Consider the following 24762-nt stretch of genomic DNA (forward strand, 5'->3'; position numbering starts at 1 on the left):
GGAGGATAACATTTTTATTTTATTTTTAAAGACAAGGTCTTGGTCTGTTGCCTACGCTGGAGTGCGGTGGTGCAATCATGGCTCACTGCAGCGTCGAACTACTGGGTTCAAACAATCCTTCCACCTCAGCCTCTTGAGTAGCTGAGACTACAGGTGTGTACCACTACTCCTGGCTCATTTTAATTTTGATTTTAATTTTGTAGAGACAGGGTCTGCCTATGTCGCTCAGGTTGGTCTCAAACTCCAGTGATCCTCCTGCCTCGCCCTCCCAAAATGCTGGGATTACAGGCATGAGTCACCTCACCCATGACACATTTTTTTTTTCTGTATCTGACACCAAGAGTTTGTTGGTCTGAGAGATCAGGTCAGACCCTCTGGACAGAATCTCCCTGACTGATTGGTTTCTTCAGCCTGGCCCATTCTTTCTCTAGATTTATTAATGATCCAATGAAGTGCCTGTCGATCTAGTTGCCCTGGAAATAATGCCTGTGTTTGAGATGACATTTCATATCCTTCCACTCTGATTCATCATTCAATCATTTACAAATACGAATACTTCTATCTACAACAAATGGAGGATATAGCAGAGAGACATTTCAGTGGAAGAGATATAGATAATTAATATGTAAATGAGTGAAAAAATGAGATTACTTCAGATGGTGATAAATAGTATGAAAAATTTCCAGCAGGGTAATGAGACTGAGTATTGAGATGGAGGATGGCGTGGGGCTGTAGAAAGGGGGGTCTGGAGATGTCTCTCTGAGGATGTAGAATCTGAACTGAGCCCTGCATGTGACGAAAGAGCTAGTCATGATCTTAAAAGTTTTGTTCTCCGCTGGGTGTGGTGGCTCACACCTGTAATCCCAGGGCTTTGGGAGGCTGAGGTGGGCGGATCACCTGAGGTCAGGAGTTCGAGACCAGCCTGGGCAACATGGAGAAACCCTGTCTCTACTAAAAATACAAAATTAGCTAGGTGTGGTGGCACATGCCTGTAATCCCAGCTACTCAGGAAGCTGAGGCAGGAGAATTGCTTGAACCCGGGAGGTGGAGGTTGCAGTGAGCCGAGATTGTGCCATTGCACTCCAACCTGGGCAACAGGAGCGAAATTCCATCTCAAAAAAGAGTTTCGTTCTCAGAGGAAACAACTTCACGCCTATCACGTGAAGTGGAAGTTCATTGCTTGTCTCCAGAGAGACAATGGTATAAATTAGGCAGGTATGGTTGCAGTAGTGTTGCTGGTATTGGCGATAAAGTACATGGCGATGAAATGGTCATGTGGCTGTGCTTTCCAACAAAAATTCCGAACACATCGTCTTACATGTAGCATGAGGACTGAAAATATTTGAAATCAGGGTTGTCTTGGACTTTCCAAGGCACATGATTACCATAATTAACAGGCTACAGAGGGCTGGCCTGGGCCTGACTCCGCACTCCACACTGTTGCTGTGGAAACTGTTCCCAGTTTCTAAAAAGCCAAATAATAGGCGAACTTTTGGAATAAAATCACTTGCCTTTTTGAACCATATTTCTTTTCTCCAACAATGTTACATGTTCTTTCCTCAGCAAAAAGTCTGACTTTTACACATTTCTGAATCCCTCAAAACATTTAGCAGAGAGCTGGACATACAGAAGACAGCAGGGTCCCATGGCTTTGCCTGAAACACGGAACCCGGTCTTGATCTTTTTTATTTTTTTTTCGAGACGGAGTCTTGCTCTGCCGCCCAGGCTGGAGTGCAGTGGCAGGATCTCAGCTCACTGCAAGCTCCGCCTCCTGGGTTCAGGCCATTCTCCTGGCTCAGCCTCCCGGGTAGCTGGGACTACAGGCGCCCGCCGCCTCGCCCGGCTAGTTTTTATTTTTGTATTTTTTTTTTTAGTAGAGACGGGGTTTCACCGTGTTAGCCAGGATGGTCTCGATCTCCTGACCTCGTGATCCGCCCGTCTCGGCCTCCCAAAGTGCTGGGATTACAGGCTTGAGCCACCGCGCCCGGCCCGGTCTTGACTTTTGAGTAACCGAGCTCTCCTGGTGCCCACACTCTGGCCGAGAGTGCCAAGCGGCGTTCTCCCTCCCGCCGCACGGGGGCACTATGGAAAGCCTGCGCAGTGAGGAAGAGCGGCTGGAGCCTGTCTTGCGCCGGGGAGGTCGACGCTCCCAGAATGCACCTGGCATCAACACGGCTGCGGCGGCGGTTTCCAGCAGGCTCCGGGGCGCTGTGCAGACAGGAACGCAGCCGGGGGCTCTGAGGCTTGGTCCAGGTGTTGAGGGGCGACTGGAGCCATGGCGGAGTCGGCGCCTGCTCGGGTAAGAGGCCCCGGCGCGCGGGCTCGAGGGCGCGTTGGGGATGGCGGAGTCCCCTGCCCGGGGCGGGGCTTCGCGGTTTGGACGCCGCCGGGGTCTTGGTTTCCCGGGGCTGCAACTGGCGCGGGTGAACGGGAACCCTCCTCCTCGCGACCCCAGTGCTCTGCCCTTTTTTCCCTCTGCTTCCTTCTGCAGCGGGGTCGGAGCCTTGGCGCCGTGCGCCCTTGCCTAGAAACTTCTCCGAAGGTTGTTTTAGGTTGGTGGATGTGTGACCCTGCCCACACATTTTCTCTTTCGTGCCAAAAGAGCCCGTTCCCGGGTTGGAGCGGAGACGCAGGATGGAAACGGTCTCCGTCGCTACGAGTGAGCTCTCCCACTGCCCCGGAGACCCCAGGACTTGCCTGTCTGCGACCACCTCCTCCTTGGTCCTGTGTGTTGCCCGTTTCTCCCGTGCTGCAGATTTCTGTCTTGGGGTTGCAGCCACAGGTTGAAGTCAGCCTGGGCTGCTGCTTCTTGGGGACAGGTGTTATCTACAGTGTAGTTGCTGCATTTTGTATTTTGTTTGTAGAGCTGTCCAAACTCTCTCCTTCACCGTCCCCCCGCCCCCCATCGACCATCCCCATTCTGGGAATGTCAAGATACGGAGCTTGGTGTGAGGAAAATCCTATTTGTGTGGAGTCACGAAACGAGTTCAGCCGTAACCTAGCTCTCAGCTATCCATTTGGGTGATTTTAGGCAACTGTGTTCGCCTCTCTGGGTCTCTTTCGTTTTCTTAACTGTAAATCGAGAGTGTAGGAGTAGTTGCTAGATAATCTCTAAGGCTCTAAGGTTCCTTCCAGCTCCGACATTCTTATACTATTCCAAAGTAGTGGTTAATTTAACAACACTGGAGGGTTTGCAACGGAAAGGGCAGCTGGAATTGAATTGATTTTTAATGAAGTGTTCCTTGGTCCAGAAACACTTTGAGAATCATGTTAGATCTTTGTGAGAATGGAGGGCTAAGGAGATTCTGTGGGAAAATTTGACCATGAGCAGGGTGCACTATATTTGATTCTTGTAGAAAGTGCGTTAAGAACTAAGAAGGGAGGGATTGGAAGACTTAGAGAACACAGTATTTGCTTTCAAGGAAGTTAACAGTTGAATTGGGAAGACAAGACACAAATGTTTACATTATTAACCTCATCTGACTTCTGTAAGCTAGGCTGAGCCAGTCAAAGACGGCTTTTCCACAAGATCTAGTTAGTGTTTGAGTCCGGCAAGAGGACTCTGCCACAGTTCTTCCTGCCAGGTCACTCCACAGTTACTTACATGTCATCAGTAGACTTTGTTAGGAAGAAGCCTTAAAGAAACCACAGGCCAGGCACAGTGGCTCACGCCTGTAATCCCAGCACTTCGGGAGGCCGAGGCAGGAGGATCACGAGGTCAGGAGTTCAAGACCAGCCTGGCCAATAGGGTGAAACCCCATCTGTACTAAAAATACAAAAATTAGCCAGGCGTGGTGGTGCGTGCCAGTGGACCCAGCTACTTGGGAGGCTGAGGCAGAAGAATCGCTTGAACCCGGGAGGCGTGGAGGTTGCAGTGAGCTGAGATCGTGCTACTGCACTGCAACCTGGGTAACAGAGCGAGACTCCGTCTCAAAAAAAAAAAAAGGCCGGGAGCAGTGGCTCACGCCTGTAATCCCAGCACTTTGGGAGGCCGAGGCGGGTAGATCACGAGGTCAGGAGATCGAGACCATCCTGGCTCACATGGTGAAACCCTGTCTCCACTAAAAACACAAAAAATTAGCCGGGCGTGGTGGCGGGCGCCTGTAGTCCCAGCTACTCGGAGGCTGAGGCACGAGAATGGCGTGAACCAGGGGAGCGGAGCTTGCAGTGAGCCGAGATCGTGCCACTGCATTCCAGCCTGGGTGACAGAGGGAGACTCTGTCTCCAAAAAAAATAAATAAATAAAAAAATAAAAATTCCACCACAATCCCAAACTATGCCTTAAATAACATTAATTTGTCGTTGTAGAACTTATTCAAATTGTTCTTGAGCCTGTTTCTCTTCTCAGACATCTCTTCAGGTGAGGATTCTATGTCTGTCGTTTGACAGACCAATTATAGGTGCCCTGGTGAAACAACTAAAAATGCTGGAAAACCCTGCACATAAATGCATTTGAAATGTATTTTAGTAAAGAATACTTGGAGCCCCAAAACTTAAGCGAAAGAGGGAAATGGAAAGTGATTAAGAGTTCTGAAGCCAACTTTGAGGGCATTGGCTGAACATCATCTTTGGTGTTTATGATTCAAGAGACCTGCAAAATAGAACACAAATCTCAGAGCCTAAGATGGAAAGTCTGAGACGCTCCCTAACCCAGTCCCATGAAACAGAGACTTCAAAGGGCAACATTCTGTGTAAGGGTGAACTGAAAGTAAGGTCTGACCTTCAGATGATTGCAAAGAAAATTGTTAAACCTTGGCACTGAGATTACAGGCGTGAGCCACCATGCCCGGCCATAGTTTCTTTTCTTATCTTTTTTTCTTTTTCTTTTTTTTATTTGAGAGAGTCTTACTCTCTCGCTCTGGCTGGCGTGCAGTGGAGCAATCTCAGCTCCCTGAAACCTCTGCCTCCCAGATTCTAAGCGATTTTCCTGCCTCAGCCTCCAGAGTAGCTGGGATTATGGCAGGCGTCACCATGCCTGGCTAATTTTGTATTTTTATAGAGATGGGATTTCACCATGTTGGCCAGGCTGGTCTCTGAACTCCTGACTTCAGGTGATCCACCTGCCTCAGCCTCCCAAAGTGCTGGGATTACAGGCATGAGCCACTGCACCCAGCCTAAGGCAGAGGGATTTCTTAAAAGCAACCAAAAAAAAAAAAAAAAAAACTACCTTGAAATGAAGTACAGCAAAATTAATGGGGGCCAGCTTCTCAACAGCAACCATGGAAGCCAGACAACAGGAAAATGATGTTGTCAGTAGGCTGAAAGAAAATAACTATAATCCCATAGTTTTTTTTTTTTTTTTTTGTTGAGACAGAGTCTCGCTTTGTCGCCCAGACTGGAGTGCAGTGGCCGGATCTCAGCTCACTGCAAGCTCCGCCTCCCGGGTTCACGCCATTCTCCTGCCTCAGCCTCCCGAGTAGCTGGGACTACAGACGCCCGCCACCTCGCCCAGCTAGGTTTTTGTATTTCTTGGTAGAGACGGGGTTTCACCGTGTTAGCCAGGATGGTCTCGATCTCCTGACCCCGTGATCCGCCCGTCTCGGCCTCCCAAAGTGCTGGGATTACAGGCTTGAGCCACCGAATCCCATAGTTTATATGCAGCAAAAATATGTTTCAGAAACAAAGATATAATGAAGACATTTTCAGACAAATTAAAAATGACAATTTGCGTGGCCGGGCGCGGTGGCTCACTCCTGTAATCCCAGCACTTTGGGAGGCCGAGGCGGGCGGATCACAAGGTCAGGAGATCGAGACCACGGTGAAACCCCGTCTCTACAAAAAAAAAAATACAAAAAAATTAGCCGGGCGCGGTGGCGGGTGCCTGTAGTCCCAGCTACTTGGGAGGCTGAGGCAGGAGAATGGCAGGAACCCGGGAGGCGGAGCTTGCAGTGAGCCGAGATCGCGCCACTGCACTCCAGCCTGGGCAACAGAGAGAGACTCTGTCTCAAAAAAAAAAAAAAAAAAAAAAATGACAATTTGCTACCAATACACTCTTAGTAAATTCTAAAATACATACCTCAGGTAAAATGAAAATTATCCCAAATAGAAAGTCTGAAAATGTAAGAAGATGTGATGATGCATGGAAATGGTTAAACCTAAACAAATAGTGACTTAATAAAACAGTAACAGTTTCTTGTTGTGTTAAAAACAATTAAAATACATGATGGCATTGGTGTAAATATGAGGAAGAGATGATCAGAATTAAACTGTTTAAAGGGCTTTGTTAAAGGGCCTTCTATGTATATTTCCCGTAATTTCTAGGATACTTGCTAAGCAACTAGAAATTGGTTGTATAATTTACAGATTAGAAAGGGGGATAATAGAATAAGAAAAAATTAAAAGAAGACAAGAAAATAGAGAAGAAAGATGGGATACACAGCACAAAAAAGATAAATAAAAACTAATGAACAATTACAACAAATGTAAATGAATGAAATGTTCAAGTTAAAAGGCATAGATTGTCAGGATGGGGGAAAAACCCAACTAGATGGTTTAAAAGAGATACAACTGGCTGGGCATGGTGGCTCACGTCTGTAATCCCAGCACTTTGGGAGGCCAAGGTGGGTGGATCATGAGGTCAGGAGATTGAGACCATCCTGGTTAACACAGTGAAATCTCATCTCTACTAAAAATACAAAAATTAGCCGGGCGTGGTGGTGGGTGCCTGTAGTCTCAGCTTCTCGGGAGACTGAGGCAGGAGAATGGCATGAATCCAGGAGGCGGAGGTTGCTGAGGCAGGAGAATCACTTGAACCTGGGAGGTGAAGGTTGCAGTGAGCTGAGATTGCGCCACTGCACTCCAGCCTGGGCGACAGTGCGAGACTCGGTCTCCAAAAAAAAAAAAAAAAAATTAGCTGGGCATGGTGACTCGCGCCTGTAATCCCAGCTACTGAGGAGGCTGAGGCAGGAGAATCGCTTGAACCTGGGAGGCGAAGGTTGCAGTGAGCTGAGATCTCACCACTGCACTCCAGCCTGGGTGACAGAGTGAGACTGTGTCTCAAAACAAAAACAAAAACAAAAAAAAACTAAAAGATAAGGATATAGAAATTAAAAGGACTTGAAAAAATATGCCAAGCAAATACTAGTCAAAAGAAAGTTGGCTGGGCGTGGTGGCTCACGCCTGTAATCCCAGCACTTTGGGAGGCTGAGGTGGGCGGATCACCTGTGGTCGGGAGTTTGAGAGCAGCCTGACCAGCATGGAGAAACCTCGTCTCTACTAAAAATACAAAAAAATTAGCCAGGTGTGGCCTGTAATCCCAGCTCCTCGGGAGGCTGAAGCAGGAGAATCGCTTGAACCTGGGAGGCAGAGGTTGCGGTGAGCGGAGATCTCACCATTGCACTCCAGCCTGGGCAACAAGAGCGAAACTCTGTCTCAAAAAAAAAAAAAAAAAAGAAAGTTGACTTAAATATATTTAGTATCTCTAGAGATAGAAGGCTACTACTACTTTTGTAATGGTAAAAGACTCAATTTACCAGCTAGATACAAAATTGCTAAACCTGTATGCACCTAATTACATAGCCTAAAAATATATAAAACGAAACTGACAGAACTACAAGGAAGATTCACTGTTATAATAGGAGATTTTAATACAACCTTAGTATTTTATCAAATAGAAAAGAATTATAAAGGTGTAGTGCATCCAGTAGAACTTTCCAAGATGATAGAAATGTTCTGTTCTGCACTGTTTAATACAGTAGCCACTAGTCACATGTGGCTTTTGAGCACTTGAAATGTTAGCTAGTATGATTGAGGAACTGAGTTTTAAATTTTATTTATTAATTTAATTTAATTTTTTTTTTTGAGACAAACTCTCACTCTACCCAGGCAGGAGTAGAGTAGTGCGATCTTGGCTCACTGCAACCTCTGCCTCCCAGGTTCAAGTGATTCTTCTGCCTCAGCCTCCCGAGTAGCTGGGATTACAGTTATGTGCCACCACACACGGCTAATTTTTGTATTTTTAGTAGAGACAGGGTTTCATCATATTGGCCAGGCTGGTCTTGAACTCCTGACCTCAAGTCATCTGGCTGTTTTGGCTTCCCAAAGGGTTGGACTTAACAGTCATGAGCCACTGTGCCCGGCTAATTTTATTTAATTTTAACCAGCCACGTGTGACTAGTGGCTATTATATTGGAAGCACAGGTACAGAAATGATTATTTTTATTTTTACCTTTTTTCTGAGACAGAGCCTCACTCTATTTCCCAGGCTGGAGTGCAGTGGTGTGATCTCGGCTCACTGCAGGCTCCACCTCCCGGGTTCATGCCATTCTCCTGCCTCAGCCTCCCAAGTAGCTGGGACTACAGGCGCCCACCACCACGCCTGGCTAATTTTTTTGTATTTTTAGTAGAGATGGGGTTTCACCATGTTAGCCAGGATGGTCGCTATCTCCTGGCCTCGTGATCTGCCCACCTCAGCCTCCCAAGAGGCTGGAATTACAGGTGTGAGCCACTGTGCCTGGCCAGAAATGATTATTTTTTTATCCATATATCTATCAGTATGTAATATCAAAGTGTAGAGACAAAAAAGAGGGGAGGCAAACATAAAAACCTATTGGGAATGAAAATGTGTGCATTCCATGTCTGTTGGTTGATGCTGGTGTGTAGACTGAGATCGCAGGTGAGACCATGGAACAGAACACTTCATGCACCCTCTTCATGTGGCTTGGGATTTCTCAAGGGATTCTAGCACCTGGCTGCCTGTGATTTGCCCCAATAGACAGAGAGTGGAGCAGAGACAAACATCCATGTGCCACCCTCCTTTAGTTGCAGATTCATGTGTAAAGTAGATGATGATGTCTTAAGCCACTAAATTTGGGGATTATTTTTCATACAGGAGTTGATGATTGGAATAGATACCTAGGGAATATGTTAAAACATTGAAAGATATTAAAATGGAGTCTCAAAAGATTGGGCATGGTGGCCCATTCCTATAATCCCAGCACTTTGGGAGGCTGAGGTGGGTGGATCATTTGAGGTCAGGAGCTTGAGACGAGCCTGGGCAACATGGTGAAACCCTGTCTCTACTAAAAATACAGAAAAATTAACCAGGTGTGGTGGCTCACACCTGTATTCCCAGCTACTTGGGAGGCTGAGGCAGGAGAATCACTTGAACCTGAGACGGAGGTTGCAGTAAGCTGAGATCATGCCACTGCACTCCAGCCTGCAGCCTGGGTGACAGAGCGAGAGACTCCATCTCAGAAAAAAAAAAAAAAGGATTTGCATACTATGTTTATGAATTGAAATTCATTGGCCGGGTGCAGTGGCTCACGCCTATAATCCCAGCACTTTGGGAGGCTGAGTTGGGCAGATCACGAGGTCAGCAGATCAAGACCATCCTGGCTAACACGGTGAAACCCCGTCTCTACTAAAACACAAAAAATTAGCCAGGCGTGGTGGCGGGCACCTGTAGTCCCAGCTACTCGGGAGGCTGAGGCAGGAGAGTGGCATGAACCCGGGAGGCGGAGCTTGCAGTGAGCCGAGATAGCGCCACTGCTCTCCAGCCTGGGCGACAGCAAGACTCCATCTAAAAAAAAAAAAAAAAAAAAAGCCGGGCGCGGTGGCTCAAGCCTGTAATCCCAGCACTTTGGGAGGCCGAGACGGGCGGATCACGAGGTCAGGCGATCGAGACCATCCTGGCTAACACAATGAAACCCCGTCTCTACTAAAAATACAAAAAAATTAGCCGGGCGAGGTGGCGGGCGCCTGTAGTCCCAGCTACTCGGGAGGCTGAGGCAGGAGAATGGCGTAAACCCGGGAGGCGGAGCTTGCAGTGAGCCGAGATAGCACCACTGCACTCCAGCCTGGGCGACAGAGCGAGACTCCGTCTCAAAAAAAAAAAAAAAAAAAAAAAAAGACTGATTATAAAGGGATATGAGGGGACTTTCTTGGATGATGGAAATATTTATATAATATTCTCCTGCTTTGACATTCTAATAGGCTACAATCCCTAGCCCTTGGCAGCCACTGATCTGATTTCTATCCTTATAGTTTGCTTTTTTCCAAACATGTAAATGAAACACAAATGTAGCCTTTTGTGTCTGAATTCTTTTTTTTTTTTTTTTTTTGTTGGAGTTTTGCTCTTGTTGCCCAGGCTGGAGTGCAATGGTGCGATCTCGACTCACCGTAACCTCCACCTCCCAGGTTCAAGTGATTCTCCTGCCTCAGCCTCCCAAGAAGCTGGGATTACAGGCATGCGCCACCCTGCCTGGGTCATTTTGTATTTTTAGTAGACATAGGGTTTCTCCATGTTGGTCAGGCTGGTCTCAAACTTCCAACCTCAGGTGATCCGGCCACTTCGGCCTCCCAAAGTGTTGGGATTATAGGTGTGAGCCACGGTGCCCGGCCCTTTTTTTTTTTTTTTTTTAAGGTGGTCTCCCTCTGCCACTCAGGCTGCAGTGCAATAGTGCAATCATGGTTCACTGCAACCTTGAACTCCAGGGCTCAAGTGATCCTCCCATCCTCAGCCTCCCAAGTAGCTGGGAGTACAGGCACATGCCACCACGCCTGGTCATTTTAAAAAATTTGTGGAGGTGGGGTCTCACTTTATTGCCCAGGCTGATCTCGAATTCCTGGGCTCAAGTGATCTACCTTAGCCTACCAAAATGTTGGGATTGTAGGTATGAGCCACCATGCCTGACCTGTGTCTGATTCCCATCACTTAGCATGTTGTAACACGTGTCAGTGATTTTGGTTCCTTTTTATTACATAGTAGTAGACTTAGTAGTCGAAGTGGTAGTCTACTACTAAGTAGCAGGCTTAGTAGTCTACTAAGCTATATAGGAAAAATACACTAAATAATACGGTATATAATGAAGTGTCTTATATAGTGTATTTGTTTCCTAGGGCTGGTATAACAAACTGGGAAGCTTAAATAACAGAAATGTATTGTCTCACAGTTCTGGAGGTTAGGAGTCTGAAATCAAGATGTTTGCAGGGTTGGTTCCTTAAGAGGTTTGTGTTTCTCTCCTGGCTTCTGGTGGTCCCATGTGTTTTCTTGGTTTGTGGCAGCATAACTCCAGTCTCTGCCTTAATCTTGACATGGCCCATTATGTATTGGTGTAACAGAATACATGAAGTTAGGTAATTCATGAAGAAAAGAGGTTTAGTTGGCTCATAATTCTGGTGGCTGGAAAGTTCAAGACTGGGCAGCTGGGCCTCAAGCTGCTTAAACTCATGGCAGAAAGTGGAAGGGCAGCAGGTGTGTGTAGAGATCACATGGTGACAGAGGAGGCAAGAGAGAGACCGAAGAAGTCAGACTGTTTAACAGCCCACTCTAGTGGGAACTAATCCGTCCCTGCCAATGACAACTCACCCCTGTGGGAGCGCATTAATTTATTTATGAGGGATATGCCCTCATGATCCAAACACCTCCCACGAGACTTCACCTCCCAACACTGCCACATTGGGAATAAAATTTCAGCATGGGTTTTGGTGAGGCCAAACCATAGTAGACATCTTCTCCCTGTGTGTGTGTCTCTCTGTGTCTAAAGGTCCTCTGTTTTAGGGACATCAGTCATTGGATTAAGGCCCATCCTAATGACCTCATTTTAACCTGATTACCCTTGGAAATACCTTATTTCCAAGTAAGATCACATCCTGAGGTGCTGAGGATTAGGGCTTTACTATATTATTTTGAGGAGACACAGTTCAACCCATGACATTGGATGGATCACAATTTTTTCATCCATTCACTGGTTCGTGAACATGTGAATTGTTCCCATCATGTTAGATAATTCAAAACAGAAGACAAGAAGAAACTTAGTTTAATCATTCTTTTCAATCTCTTACTATGTGGAAGAGGAGGGGGCGTATTCCTTTGCACAGATTGTCACCTATGTTCCTGTCTGGAAAACGTGCTACTAAGCACAGAATGCTGGGCCACAGAAAGAGGAGACTCATAGACTTAAAGTAGAAGCAAAACAAACATGATGGCATGTATATATCTAGTTTAATATTTTGTTTTGTTTCACTTGTATTTGTTTTTACATTGAACTTTTCTTTTAATCTTTTGCGGGAGGATGTATTTAAGCTTTTGTCTCATGTGTTCCATGATGAATTAACTGACTTGAGTAACTAGAGTAGGTCATGGCCAAACTTAAATGTTCAGTTCTGCACCAGTCAGTTTCCTTTTGTCCCATGTTCTCTGGACCACGACCCCTGGCTCCAGCAGTTCTTTCCGAGATACTTCCTCTCAGTGTCTTGGTCTTGGTGGCCTCACTGTGGTTTGAAAAGCAGCCATGAAAGAACGTGAAGTTTGCAGAGGGAGTTAGGACTGAAGCGAACGTGCAGGGAGACAGTAGAGGGACAGCTTGGGGAAGACTTCCCGAATGTTGATTTCAGTAATTTTAGCTTCTACGACAGCGATTTTCCTACTGTCAGAGACAGCTCATTAAAGTGAAAATTATAGGGAAAATGTCAGTAGACTTAGTCACATCATTTCAGTAAATATTTTTTAAGGATTTATTCACCATCCCAGCTGCTAGAGTGCAAAGATGAATGGATTAGATCTCGTAGGTCCTGCTAAGGAATTTTGTCTTTATTGTGGGGAGCCATTGAAAGTTTTCAAACAGGGGTGACATGATCAACTATGAAGTCTGGCAGGGATATGGAGGCAAGATAAGATGTAAATGACATCTTTTATCATATACTCCAAAACGTTAAATAAAAATAGGTTTAAAATGAACACCGATACAGGAGTCTCAGAGAATATGCTAAGCGTAAAACATAGGTAACAAAACATGCACACTGTAATTTCACTTTTGTTGAAAAAAATAAAAGATGAAAAAAAGCCTACAGGAAATACACCAAAATTCAAACAGCTTCCTTCCCTCCCTTTCTCCCTCCCTTCTTTCCTTCCTGTTTTGAGACAGGGTCTCACTCTGTTACTCAGGCTGGAGTGCAGTGGCACGATCTTGGCTCACTGTAGCCTTAACCTCTTGGGCTCAAGCCATCCTCCCACCTCAGTGCCCCAAGTACCTGGGACTACAGGCATGCATCACCATGCCTGGCTAATTTTTTTTTTTTTTTTTTTGAGACGGAGTCTTGCTCTGTTGCCCAGGCTGGAGTGCAGTGGCACGATGTCAGCTCACTGCAAGCTGCAAGCTCTGCCTCCTGGGTTCATGCCATTCTCATGCCTCAGCCTCCCGAGTAGCTGGGACTATAGGCGTCTGCCACCACGCCCGGCTAATTTTTTGTATTTTTAGTAGAGACAAGGTTTCACCTTGTTAGCCGGGATGATCTTGATCTCCTGACCTTGTGATCTGCCTGCCTCGGCCTCCCAGAGTGCTGGGATTACAGGCGTGAGCCACCGCGCACGGCCTGCTCCTGGCTCATGCCCGGCTAATTTTTTGAACTTTCTTTTAGAGACAGGGTTTGCCTTGTTGGCCAGGCTGGTGTCAAACTCCTGAGCTAAAGTGATTCAGCTGCCTTGGCCTCCCAAAGTGTTGGGATTACAGTTGTGAGCCACTGCGGCCAGCCCTAACAGCTTATTTCTGTGTGAGAATATTTTGTATAATATTTTCTTTCTATTCTTCAGCATTTCCCAACATTATTAATGCAGTATCTACATATAATTTTTAGTATCAATAAAAGACATGCTTTTTTTTTTTTTTTTTTTTTGGGGGATGGGGTCTCGCTCTATCATCCAGGCTGGAGTGCAGTGGCGCGATCTCGGTGCACTGCAAACTCTGCCTCCCGGGCTCATGCCATTCTCCTGCCTCAGTCTCCTGAGTAGCTGGGACTACAGGTGCCCGCCACAACGCCCGGCTAATTTTTTTGTATTTTTAGTAGAGATGGGGTTTCACCATGTTAGTGAGGATGGTCTCCATCTGCTGACCTCGTGATCCACCTGCCTCGGCCTCCCAAAATGCTGGGATTACAGGCGAGAGCCACGCCTGGCCCAGATGTGCTTTTTTTTTTTTTTTTTTTTTTTTTTTTTTAAATTAAAAGAAACTAGGTAACTCTAAGCACTGATAGACTTGAACATTGCTTTCTTTACTTGATGTTTGGAAGTGACATTTTCTGACTCTGTGTCTTTGATCTTTCAGCATAGGAGAAAACGACGCTCCACACCTTTAACTTCTTCTACACTTCCTTCACAAGCAACAGAGAAAAGCTCCTATTTTCAGACCACCGAGATCTCACTCTGGACAGTGGTGGCTGCTATTCAGGCTGTGGAGAAGAAGATGGAGTCCCAGGCTGCCCGGCTACAGAGCCTGGAGGGACGCACGGGGACAGCTGAGAAGAAGCTGGCTGACTGTGAGAAGATGGCTGTGGAGTTTGGGAACCAGCTAGAGGGCAAGTGGGCCGTGCTGGGGACCCTGCTGCAGGAGTACGGGCTGCTGCAGAGGCGGCTGGAGAACGTGGAGAACCTGCTCCGCAACAGGAACTTCTGGATCCTGCGGCTGCCCCCGGGCAGCAAGGGGGAGGCCCCCAAGGTAGTCTCATTGAGGATTAAAAGTTAGAAGAGAAGGGGGAGCCAGCCCTTTAATATGTAAGCACCTCAGTTGCTGGCTTTTCTGTCATAGCTGTGAGTATGTGTGCCATTGGTGATTCCAGGTGTCCAGGTCACTGGAGAATGATGGCGTCTGTTTCACCGAGCAGGAATGGGAGAATCTGGAGGATTGGCAGAAGGAGCTCTACAGAAATGTGATGGAGAGTAACTATGAGACACTGGTCTCTCTGAGTGAGTAGCAGTTTTCTCCCTAGAATTCTGTCTCAGGCATACTACAATTCCTGGCCGGTAGCTTGTAATTCAGACTACACCTGTGGCTCTTGTGGCTGTGGGTCCTCTGTTGGCTTCCACGGGTGGAGAAATGCAAGTCTCTAGGTCCTCCCATTTACAGAGACTTTTGGAAAGCTCTCGGCGTTGTGCCTTTCGTGTTTCTTTTCTGTGGTCACATAGTCTGTTCTTGATAGTATTTTCTAATAAATAAAATGTCATATACCCTACAGTGTGATATGGCTAGGGTTCCTCATGTTGTTTTTTGATTTGTTTTATCTTTTTTTTTTTTTTTTTTTTTTTTTGAGATAGAGTCTAGCTCTGTTGCCCAGGCTGGAGTGCAGTGGCGCGATCTTGGCTCACTGCCTCCCAGGTTCAAGTGATTCTCCTGCTTCAGTCTCCCAAGTAGCTGAGATTACAGGTGCCCACCACCATGCCCAGTTAATTTTTGTATTTTTGGTACAAACAGGGTTTTACCGTGTTGGCCAGGCTGCTCTTGAACTCCTGACCTCGTGACCTGCCCGCCTCGGCCCTGCAAAGTGCTGCTATTACAGGTGTAAGCCACTGCGCCAGGCCTGTTTTATCTTTTTTTTTTTTTTTTTTTTTTGAGACTCTGTCACCTAAGCTGGAGTGCAGTGGTATGATGTCGGTTCACTGCAGCCTTGACAGCTCGGGCTCAAATGATTCTCCCACCTCAGTTTTCCAAGTAGCTGGGATTACAGGCACACACCACTGCGCCTGGCTAATTTTTAAATTTTATTTAGAGACGTGGGTCTTACTATATTGCCCAGGTTGGTCTTGAACTCTTGGGCTTAAGTGATCCACCTGCATCGGCCTCCCAAAGGGATTACAGGCGTGAGCCTCCGCATGTGGTCTCCCATGCTGTTTTTAATATTTAAGACTATTTGAGATGGGTATGGTAGCTCACATCTGTAATCCCAACACTGGGATTACCCTCCCAAGGTGGGAGGATAGCTTGAGGCTAGGAGTTTGAAACCAGCCTGGGCAACATAGTGAAATCTCTTTTGCTTAAAAGAAAAGAAAAAAGATGATTTGACAACCCTTTGTTACCTTGGATGAGGCAGGCAGCACAGGCTGACCGAAAGCATTTTCTTGGTGTTTGGCCAGAATTATAGCTGGTCATTGTGGTCTCAATGATTTTTGCTTGTTGATTAGAAGTGCTACTTAATAGGTATAAGTCTTTATATGCAAAATGTTACCTATTACATAATAAATGCTTTTTGTTTGGTAGACAAAGTCTTTTAAAACCTAGGTACATGGAGGAGTGTCAAGTGCCTGGAGCAGAGTAAGAGGTAAAGAAAATAGAAAATGGGCCAGAAAAGTGACCTTGTAAGCTTGGTTGGGTCACATGCTCTCATTGGGACTGTTTCCTTGTCTGTCCCAGTGTCCATCTTACCTTGCAGTGCCTTAGCAAGGATGAAATTAGATCCCCCAAAAGGAAGCATTGGCAAGACTTAAACTGCACACACGGAGAGGCAGAGGTGGGTGGTGGTGCCATCAGGGGCAGTGGTAGCTCTGTAACCTGCCTGCCTGAGCCACAGGCCCTCTAATGGAGGAGCACTGGAGGCAGCAGCTAGCCAAGTCAGTTGTTAGGATTGGCCAGAATTTTATAATTGTCCCAAACTGCTAGGGGAGACTGACACGAGCAGTAGCCTTTGAATCTGTTGAAGCTTTAGTATTTTCTCCCTGCCATTGGTCACCTTGGTCATTGGCAGCTGATCAGTGTGCAGTGAGCTTTTGCTCTCTCCTGGACTCACACCGTGCTGTTTCCCCACCCAGAGGTCCTTGGCCAGACAGAGGGAGAAGCGGAGTTGGGTACAGAGATGCTGGGTGACTTGGAAGAGGAAGGTCCTGGTGGTGCCCACCCAGGTGAGTGGCTCTGGAATATTCTGTTCCCTTCCATAGCCCTCTGCAGCCTAGAGTGAGCTTTCCCATGGCTGACCTGCCAGGTGCTGACTTGGTAAACTCATCTGGCTTTGCTTGTTCTGAACTCCTTTATGATTGTTGTTAGTTCAGCTGTTACATGTGCCTCAACTCCTACCATCCTATGGGGTCTTTAAGACTAACGGCCACATCAATCACTCTTCTTCATGCCCTACAGAATAGAGTACCATACTAGGCGGTAGTCAAAACCTGCCGGAGATTGAGTGTGGGCATGTCAGAGCTTCAGGAGGGAAGGCAGTGCAGGAAAAGCACTTGTCACTAGGTAATTTGGGAGGTTATGGAGGAAGAACAGAGCTGGACATGAATTTTTAAGCTGTAGGTTTAGTTTGTCTTTAATCCTTCAGATGTGTTATTTTAACACTCTTAATTTAGTATAGTTGTTACAGTGTATTCTGTCATTTTTCCCAGAGATTAAATATAAATTTGTAGACAAGCTTGGAGAACTATAGTTTACAGTATTTTATAAGAGTAATGCATTGATATTTCCAGTCAACATTGGAAAAACTATACATGAATAGTTTTATACAAGTCTTGGAACCTAGCCAGTGTCATCCTCCTCCATGTTGTCCTAATTCACTTATTTCTGGGGTGCTTCTGAAATTGACAGATGTTTGGTCCTGAAGAAACCAAAGGTACTAGAATGTGATCTTTTTTGTTGGTCTTCTTCCACTTTGCAGCAGGTGGGGTCATGATCAAACAGGAGCTACAGTATACACAGGAAGGCCCTGCGGATCTTCCTGGAGAGTTCTCATGCATTGCTGAAGAGCAGGCTTTCCTGAGCCCGGAGCAGACTGAGCTCTGGGGTGGTCAGGGCAGTTCTGTCCTCCTGGAAACAGGTCCCGGGGACTCGACTCTACAGGAGCCTGTTGGTAGTAGAGATCCTAGCAGCAGCAGAACTGTGGGCTGCCCGAAGCAGAAATCTCATAGGCAGGTACAGCTGGGCCAGGAATGTGGGCAGGGCCTGAAGCTGAAAAAGGACACTTCCCGCCCCTACGAATGTTCTGAGTGTGAGATCACCTTCCGCTATAAGCAGCAGCTGGCCACACATCTGAGCAGCCACTCGGGGTGGGAGTCTTGTACACCTGAGGAGCCAGAGGAGAGCCTTAGGCCCAGGCCACGGCTGAAACCGCAGACCAAAAAGGCCAAGCGACATCAGTGTGATGTGTGCCTGAGGAGCTTCAGCTGCAAGGTGAGCCTGGTGACCCATCAGCGTTGCCACCTGCAGGAGGGGCCCAGTGCCGGCCAACATGTCCAGGAGAGGTTCTCACCCAACAGCCTGGTTGCCCTGCCTGGCCACATCCCTTGGAGGAAAAGCCGGAGTTCCCTCATCTGTGGTTACTGTGGCAAGAGCTTCAGTCACCCATCTGACTTGGTGCGGCACCAGCGCATCCACACGGGTGAGCGGCCCTACAGCTGCACCGAGTGTGAGAAGAGCTTTGTCCAGAAGCAGCACCTCCTGCAGCACCAGAAGATCCACCAGCGGGAGCGGGGCGGGCTGGCCCTGGAGCCCGGAAGGCCCAATGGCCTGCTTTAAGGGTGCAGCCCCTCGCCCGTCTGGGGGGCGGAGGGGGGTGGCATTGGTTCCCCCAAAGAGACACTGCAGTCAGGGACTGAGTTCTTCCTGAGGGCAGTTGTTTCTGATTTGCCTTCCCTTGTCCCAGTACCAAGCCAAGCCCAAAGGCTGTCCTGAAAACCCCGTGGAAGAAGAGTCCAGGCCAGGTCTTTACCCTGCTGACAAGTTTGCTGTTTCTTGGCACCTTCAGGTCTCTGGTTTTCTCATTCATGCCAGTGCTTGTGGGCTGGGGTCGGCGTTCTGACCCCACAGGGACTGGTGGCTGGTTCCAGGGCTCGTCCTGGCATTTCATGTCTTCCCACGGGGTTGAGTCGGGCCACAGGGGTGAGCAGCTGCCTAGAAGAGTTCTGGGAAGTGTAACCCTCCTTTTTTTCTTGTTTTGTAATCTCTTTGTCTAATAACAAGTAGAACAAATAATTTAAATGAACTGCTTAACCCTACTCTGAAGAACCTTTTTTGGAATTAGATTTTAGTTAATTTTTTAAAGAATACAGCCCAACGCTTTTTTTTTACATTTTAAGAGTTGTAGAAGTTGTTCCTCACTTGGGGACTGGACCTGCCCTCTAGGAGGGAATTGTTAATGGGGCTCTTTTAGCCCACTGACGCTTACTTAGGCCAGAGAGCAGGGGACACGGTGCTAGGTTCCCTCGTGTGGTGCTTGGTGCTCTCAAATTGTCTGAAAAGGACCAAGAGGAAAAGAGTCGGAGGGGTAGACCCTGCAGCCCCTGTTGAGAAGAAAGATTCCAGTGAAGTTGCTGATGGTATGGCTGTGGTCTGGGACTTACGGTGTCTCAGCATACCCCATCCTCTTCCCACCTCCTCCTGGCTGTGTTCTGCAGCCTCCCAGAGTAGAAAACAACTTTGTTACTTAAGGTTGTTCACCTTGTACTAGTGGTTATTTGAGTTTGTTCCTATTACATCAATCCTTACTTGAGGTGGTTCAGATTACAGTTTCCAAATGCATTCTGAGATTGCCTATTCCAGAGAGGGTAGAGAAAAAGCACACAGATGCTTGTCTTAGGAGTGTTGAATGTGTGCCCCGCTGCTGTCTGGGGGGATGGGAGTGGGCTCTGGGGTCATATGTGAACATCCCCTTGGATGATTTGCAGTTGCCTAGAATAAAACTTGCTACTAGCAAAAAAAAAAAAAAAAAAAAAAAAAGTTCATACTGGATGTTTTTCTCCATCTGTCAGAACACTCTCCTGGGGCCAAGGTGGAGGAGAGGCACCTGACCTGGAGTGATGGCAGGGAAGGACTGATGGCACAGCCTGACCTGCACTTTCACTTAAACCTAGGACAGAAAACAAGATATGGCATGGGTGAGAATATTCAGGGGACCTGGAGACAGTCTGGGTGATGGCTTTTGGGAGGTAGAAAGAGTAGGTGAAATGTGGGTACCCCAGGGAGTGGCAGGCAGCTGTTACGAGCATTGGCTTAGATATATGCCTAGCCATCTGGATCCATCTTAAACACAACGCTGAGGGGAAAAGATAAGAAATTGAGATCTACAATATAACACCATTTATATAAATAAAAAATGCATGCACACAATACATTTTGTAAGAACACTTAGGACCAACGGAGACACGTTAAAGACATTACAGTTTTCCATGGGGAGAGTGAACAAATAGATAGAAGGAAACTTGGGTTACTATAAGGCAGAGGTCCCCAAACTTTTTGGCACCAGGACTGGTTTCATAGAAGACAGTTTTTCCACAGACAGTGGTGGGAGATGGGATGGTTCTGGAATGAAACTGTTCCACCTGAGATCATCAGGCATTAGATTCTCATAAGGAGCGCACAACCTAGATCCCTCTCATGCGCAGTTCACAATAGGGTTCATTCTAAGAATTTAATGCAGCCACTGATCTGACAGGAGGCAGAGCTCACTTGCTGTGTGGTCTGGTTCCTAACAGGCCATGGACCAGTATTGATCCACAACCCAGGGGTTGGGGCCCCCTGCTATAAGGTACAGGGTTGTCTTACTACAGAAACTGAACATGGTGGGAGTCCTTGTAGGGCTGGCACCGTGCGAGGTGGGTAGTAGCTTCATCAGGAAAACCTTTGGAGTTTCTTTCCTAAGTTTCTTCTGCAGTCTCTTCTTACCCTCAAGCCTTTGCCTTATAGATACCCCCTCTGTCCTGTCCTTAGTTACTCTTACTTCCCAATTGTTGAGCATTCTAATGTGACCAGCCTTAGGCCTTGCATTGTGGGGAAAAGTGAAGCACAGAATATGGTCCTACTTCTCCAATAAAGTTAAGTTTTCCTTGAGGCTGGGAAATAATTGTATCAAGAAATTGGACTCCTGCTGACACTTGTTGCATACTTGTGTGCTAGGCACTATTTATTTCCATGAAAACAAGTCCTCATAGTTTTGGGTGGTGAGTATGATTTTACCTAATTTTCCATATGAGATGTGGGAGGAGGCCTGAGAAGTGAAGTAAGATGGCAGAGGTGATGGAAACCCAGACCATCTTGCTTCAGAGCTGCACACTTGGCTGTGGGGTGGTATTGCTTCTGTAGTTAAGAACTCACTGTCAAAGCTGGATTCTATGTCCTGAAGTGTGGGCTCTCAGCTGGCGGCAGCAGCAGCAGTAGCATCCCCTAGGAGTGTGAAATGGTGCAGACTCAGGCTCCACCTAGGCCCCCGAATCAGAATCTGCATCTCAACAAGCTCTCCAGGTGGTTCTGTGCATGCAGAGGCACTGTCTTAGGGGATAGGAAGGACTCGCCTCTTCTTGCCTGCTTCTGCCATCCTTCATTGAAAGCCTGTTCTGCCAGGTGCTGAGGAGAAAACAGGAAATGGACTGTCAGAAGGACAGGGATGATGAAGTTAGATTGAAGTCAACAGGGAAGAATTAAATGCCAAATGTTAGTGACTCATCTCTCCTGCCTTTTCTACCCTTCTTGTTCCCAAAGTTAAGGTCCTAGTCATCATTCACCTGAGCTTTTCAGTAACCAGTAGGTCTTCTGCTCTTAGTCACATCCGTTTTGATTCCAGAGTTAATGTCCTTGCACACAACTGGATGTAGACTTTCCTCAAAACCTTGCAATGGCTTTCAGCAGCTACTGATAATGAGCAGTCTTTTTAGTATAGAACTCGACTCTGACAACCTGCATCACCCTGCATTTTTTTCTCTTTTCACTCTATGCTGCTGCCACATTGGGCTTCCTGTCATTCATTCATTCATTCATTTATTTAAAAAAATTTTTTTTGAGACAGGGTCTCTGTTGCCCAGGCTGAGTGTGCCATCACAGCTCACTGCAGCCTTGACCTCTTGGGCTCAATGGATCCTTCCATCACAGCCTCCCGAGTAGTGGGGACTACAGGTGTGTACCAACCACACCCAGCTGATTTTTGTACCTTTTGTAGAGACAGGGTCCCACTATATTGCCCAGGCTGGTGTCGAACTCCTAGGCTCAAGCGATCCTCCTGCCTCAGCCTTCCAAAGTGCTGGGATTACAGCTGTGAACCACCATGTCTGGCTTCCTGTCTTACTGAATAAGCCGTGCTCTTTCCCTCTCTGCAGTGTCGTCCTCTGAACCAAACACTATTTTTCACTGTTCTGGTTTATAAGCCCCTTCTGTGAAAGCTTCCCTCATCCATTTCTTTCATTGACCAAATACATATTGAGCCCCTGTTATCTAGGCACTGTTTTAAATACACATCAATGAACAGAATGAAGATCTTTGCCCTTATTGAGTTTATGTTCTTTCAAAATCAGTTTTCTTCCTTTACTGCGCCTTTGCCCAGCCCTTTCCTAGGTGAGGACAGTATTCTGTTCTGCCTTAGAGTTCTGTTCACTCACAAACATCTGAGTATCCTCCCTGTGCAGAACTCTACAGAGGGGTACAAGGATAAATCTTGCTCTTGGACTTACAGGCTGCTAAGGGGATATAAGAGAATAGTAATGTCTTCAGATAAGTGAGGGTAAAAGGCTGTAAGCATTCAGAGAACAATCATTTTAGATATGAGACATTGGGTAGACTTTGCCATAGGTGGTATTTGAACTGGCCTTTTAAGGATGGCAGGAAGGACATTCTAAATGGAGGTGACATGACCAAGTGAGGAGACATTATGGGGCATGTACAGAAGAGGAGTTCATCCAATTTGGGGAGGGTGGAGTGTGAGAAGGAGAGTAGTGGGTGTTACAGTTGGGTCAGGCTTCAAGGAGTCTGGATTTTATTCAGTTGGTAATGGGGAGCTGAAGCATTTTGAGCAAAAGAGTGACCCGATTCTAGCTGTGATTTGGGAATACTAGTAAGAATTAGCTGGGCGCGGTGGCTCACGCCTGTAATCCCAGCACTTTGGGAGGCCGAGACGGGTGGATCACAAGGTCAGGAGATTGAGACCACCCTGGCTAACACGGTGAAACCCCGTCTCTACTAAAAATACAAAAATTAGCCAGGCACGGTGGCGGGCGCCTGTAATCCCAGCTACATGGGAGGCTGAGGCAGGAGAATGACGTGAACCCGGGAGGTGGAGCTTGCAGTGAGTGGAGATCGCACAATTGCACTGCAGCCTGGACGACAGAGCGAGACTCCGTCTCAAAAAAAAAAAAAAAAAATTATACTGTGCTTTTTGGGGGTTGGGGTGGGGTGTGGGATATGCTAGGTTTCGAATGAGACCAAGGAAGAGTCAGTGAGGACTTACCTGATTGGGTGCAGCTGCAAGGGAAGGGAGCAATAGGTAAGACCAAGACACAGTCACAGGATGTGACGCTGTGGGGAAGAAGGGACCATGTCTTTTTGTTTTTTGTTTTTTGAGACGGAGTCCTGTTCTGTTGCCCAGGCTGGAGTGCAGTGGCGCGATCTCAGCTCACTGCAAGGTCCACCTCCTGGGTTCAGGCCATTCTCCTGCCTCAGCCTCCCAAGTAGCAGTAGCTGGGACTACAGGCGCCCGCCACCACGCCCGGCTAATTTTTTGTATTTTTAGTAAAGATAGGGTTTCACCGCGTTAGCCAGGATGGTCTCCATCTCCTGACCTCATGATCCGCCCACCTCGGCCTCCCAAAGTGCTGGGATTACAGGCAGGCGTAAGCCACCTCACCCAGCCCCAGGAGGGACCATGTCTTAATCCTGTCAGCCTCCACAGCTCTCAGCACAGGTGCTTGGCACATAGGTGCTCAGCAAATGTTTGCTGAATGAGAAAGTATAATGGATGTTCACAGAATAGGGAGCTTGGTGTTGTCTGAAATAGGAAAGGCTTCTATGGAAGAAGGGAGACTTGGTTGTACTTCTGGTCTCCCTCTACTAATGCTTCCGTTCCTAACATCTTTATAATTCTGTGTGGGTCCACCTCCTAATCTAAATTACATTCCTGGTTTGGACGATGAGGGAGCCACAGCAATTCTGTCTCTGACCTGCCCCTATCTCTTGGCTGAGGATGTTCTGGTGGGGACAGTGGCACTTGAGTGTGCTGACCTCTTGAGTGACCCTAGGTGCTACTTTGATGGCCCTCAAACTGTGACAACCCCACCTTCTGGAGGTGGAGTCACCCTTGTTACTCCACTGACTGGGCCTCCACTGGATGTTGTTAGTGCACCCAGAGATAATCAGGTCCTGGAAATCTGATCCCCAAAAAAGCAAACTCACAAGAGACAGATTAAAGATGAATGTAGGCTGAGCATGGTGGCTCATGCCTGTAATCTCAGCACTTTTGGAGGCCGAGGTGGGTGGATTGCCTGAGGTCAGGAGTTTGAGACCAGCCTGGCCAACAACATGGTGAAACCCCGTCTCTACTAAAAATACAAAAAATTAGCCTGGCATGGTGGCGGGCACCTGTAATTCCAGCTACTCGGGAGGCTGAGGCAGAAGCTTGAACTTGGGAGGCGGAGGTTGCAGTGAACCGAGATCGTGTCATTGCACTCCAGCTTGGGCAACGAGCGAAACTCCATCTAAAACAAAAACAAAAACAAAAAAAAACCATGTAATTTTAATTTATATCAGAGCTGACTTGACACGCTGGCTGGTCTGCTCAGAAACCACATTATGGTGCAAAGTGTTCATTTATTAAATATATTTATAGAATCTGGGCATGGGAATGGGAGGTAGCTGTGGGACCCTGATAAACAGTGTCAAGGTTTTCAAACTGGTCACCAGGCCAATAGAACCAGCATTTCTTGGGAACTGGTTAGAATTGCAAATTTGCATCACTTTCATCCCCTCCTGCTTCAGACCTAGAAATGCTGAGGTTTGTGCCTAGCATTCTGTGTTTTTAACAAGCACCCCCAGTGAACATGATGCACGCTCAAGTTTGAGTACCACTGACTTAAACTTTTTTTCTAAAAAAACGAAGACTAGCTGTCAAACATTATAGCACTCTTTTCTCAACAGAGATTGAATTCTAGCGTTTTTGTCTCCAGCCCATTTTCCTGACCCTTTTTTTTTTTTTTTTTTTTTTGAGAAGGAGTCTCGCTCTGTCGCCCAGGCTGGAGTGCAGTGGCGCGATCTCGGCTCACTGCAAGCTCCGCCTCCCGGGTTTACGCCATTCTCCTGCCTCAGCCTC

General features: G+C 47.1%; 1 protein-coding gene across 2 annotated transcripts; it reads left to right on the forward strand.

The window, feature by feature from the left end:
* Positions 1-2151: 2151 nt before the first annotated feature.
* Positions 2152-19188, forward strand: ZNF212 (zinc finger protein 212). 2 transcript variants are annotated; one of them, XM_045388182.3, is made up of 5 exons: positions 2152-2299; positions 14043-14432; positions 14554-14680; positions 16517-16606; positions 17359-19188. In XM_045388182.3, the coding sequence occupies exons 1-5, from the start codon at positions 2276-2278 to the stop codon at positions 18213-18215; spliced, it is 1488 nt and encodes a 495-aa protein (XP_045244117.2). In that variant the 5' UTR covers positions 2152-2275; the 3' UTR covers positions 18216-19188. The 2 variants fall into 2 exon arrangements, with proteins under 2 accessions (XP_045244117.2, XP_005551156.3); XM_005551099.5 differs by having other exon boundaries at positions 17362-19188.
* Positions 19189-24762: the final 5574 nt, after the last annotated feature.

Source organism: Macaca fascicularis, chromosome 3 (genome assembly GCF_037993035.2).
Source record: "Macaca fascicularis isolate 582-1 chromosome 3, T2T-MFA8v1.1".
Taxonomy (NCBI): domain Eukaryota; kingdom Metazoa; phylum Chordata; class Mammalia; order Primates; family Cercopithecidae; genus Macaca; species Macaca fascicularis.

What these genes read in the sequence shown, in the direction of transcription:
- ZNF212 (XM_045388182.3), top strand. Translation starts at nt 2,276, where the DNA reads ATGGCGGAGTCGGCGCCTGCTCGG. An exon ending in CGGAGTCGGCGCCTGCTCGG is followed by an intron (nt 2,300 to 14,042) that starts GTAAGAGGCCCC and finishes TTGATCTTTCAG; the next exon opens with CATAGGAGAAAACGACGCTC. An exon ending in TCCTGGTGGTGCCCACCCAG is followed by an intron (nt 16,607 to 17,358) that starts GTGAGTGGCTCT and finishes TCCACTTTGCAG; the next exon opens with CAGGTGGGGTCATGATCAAA.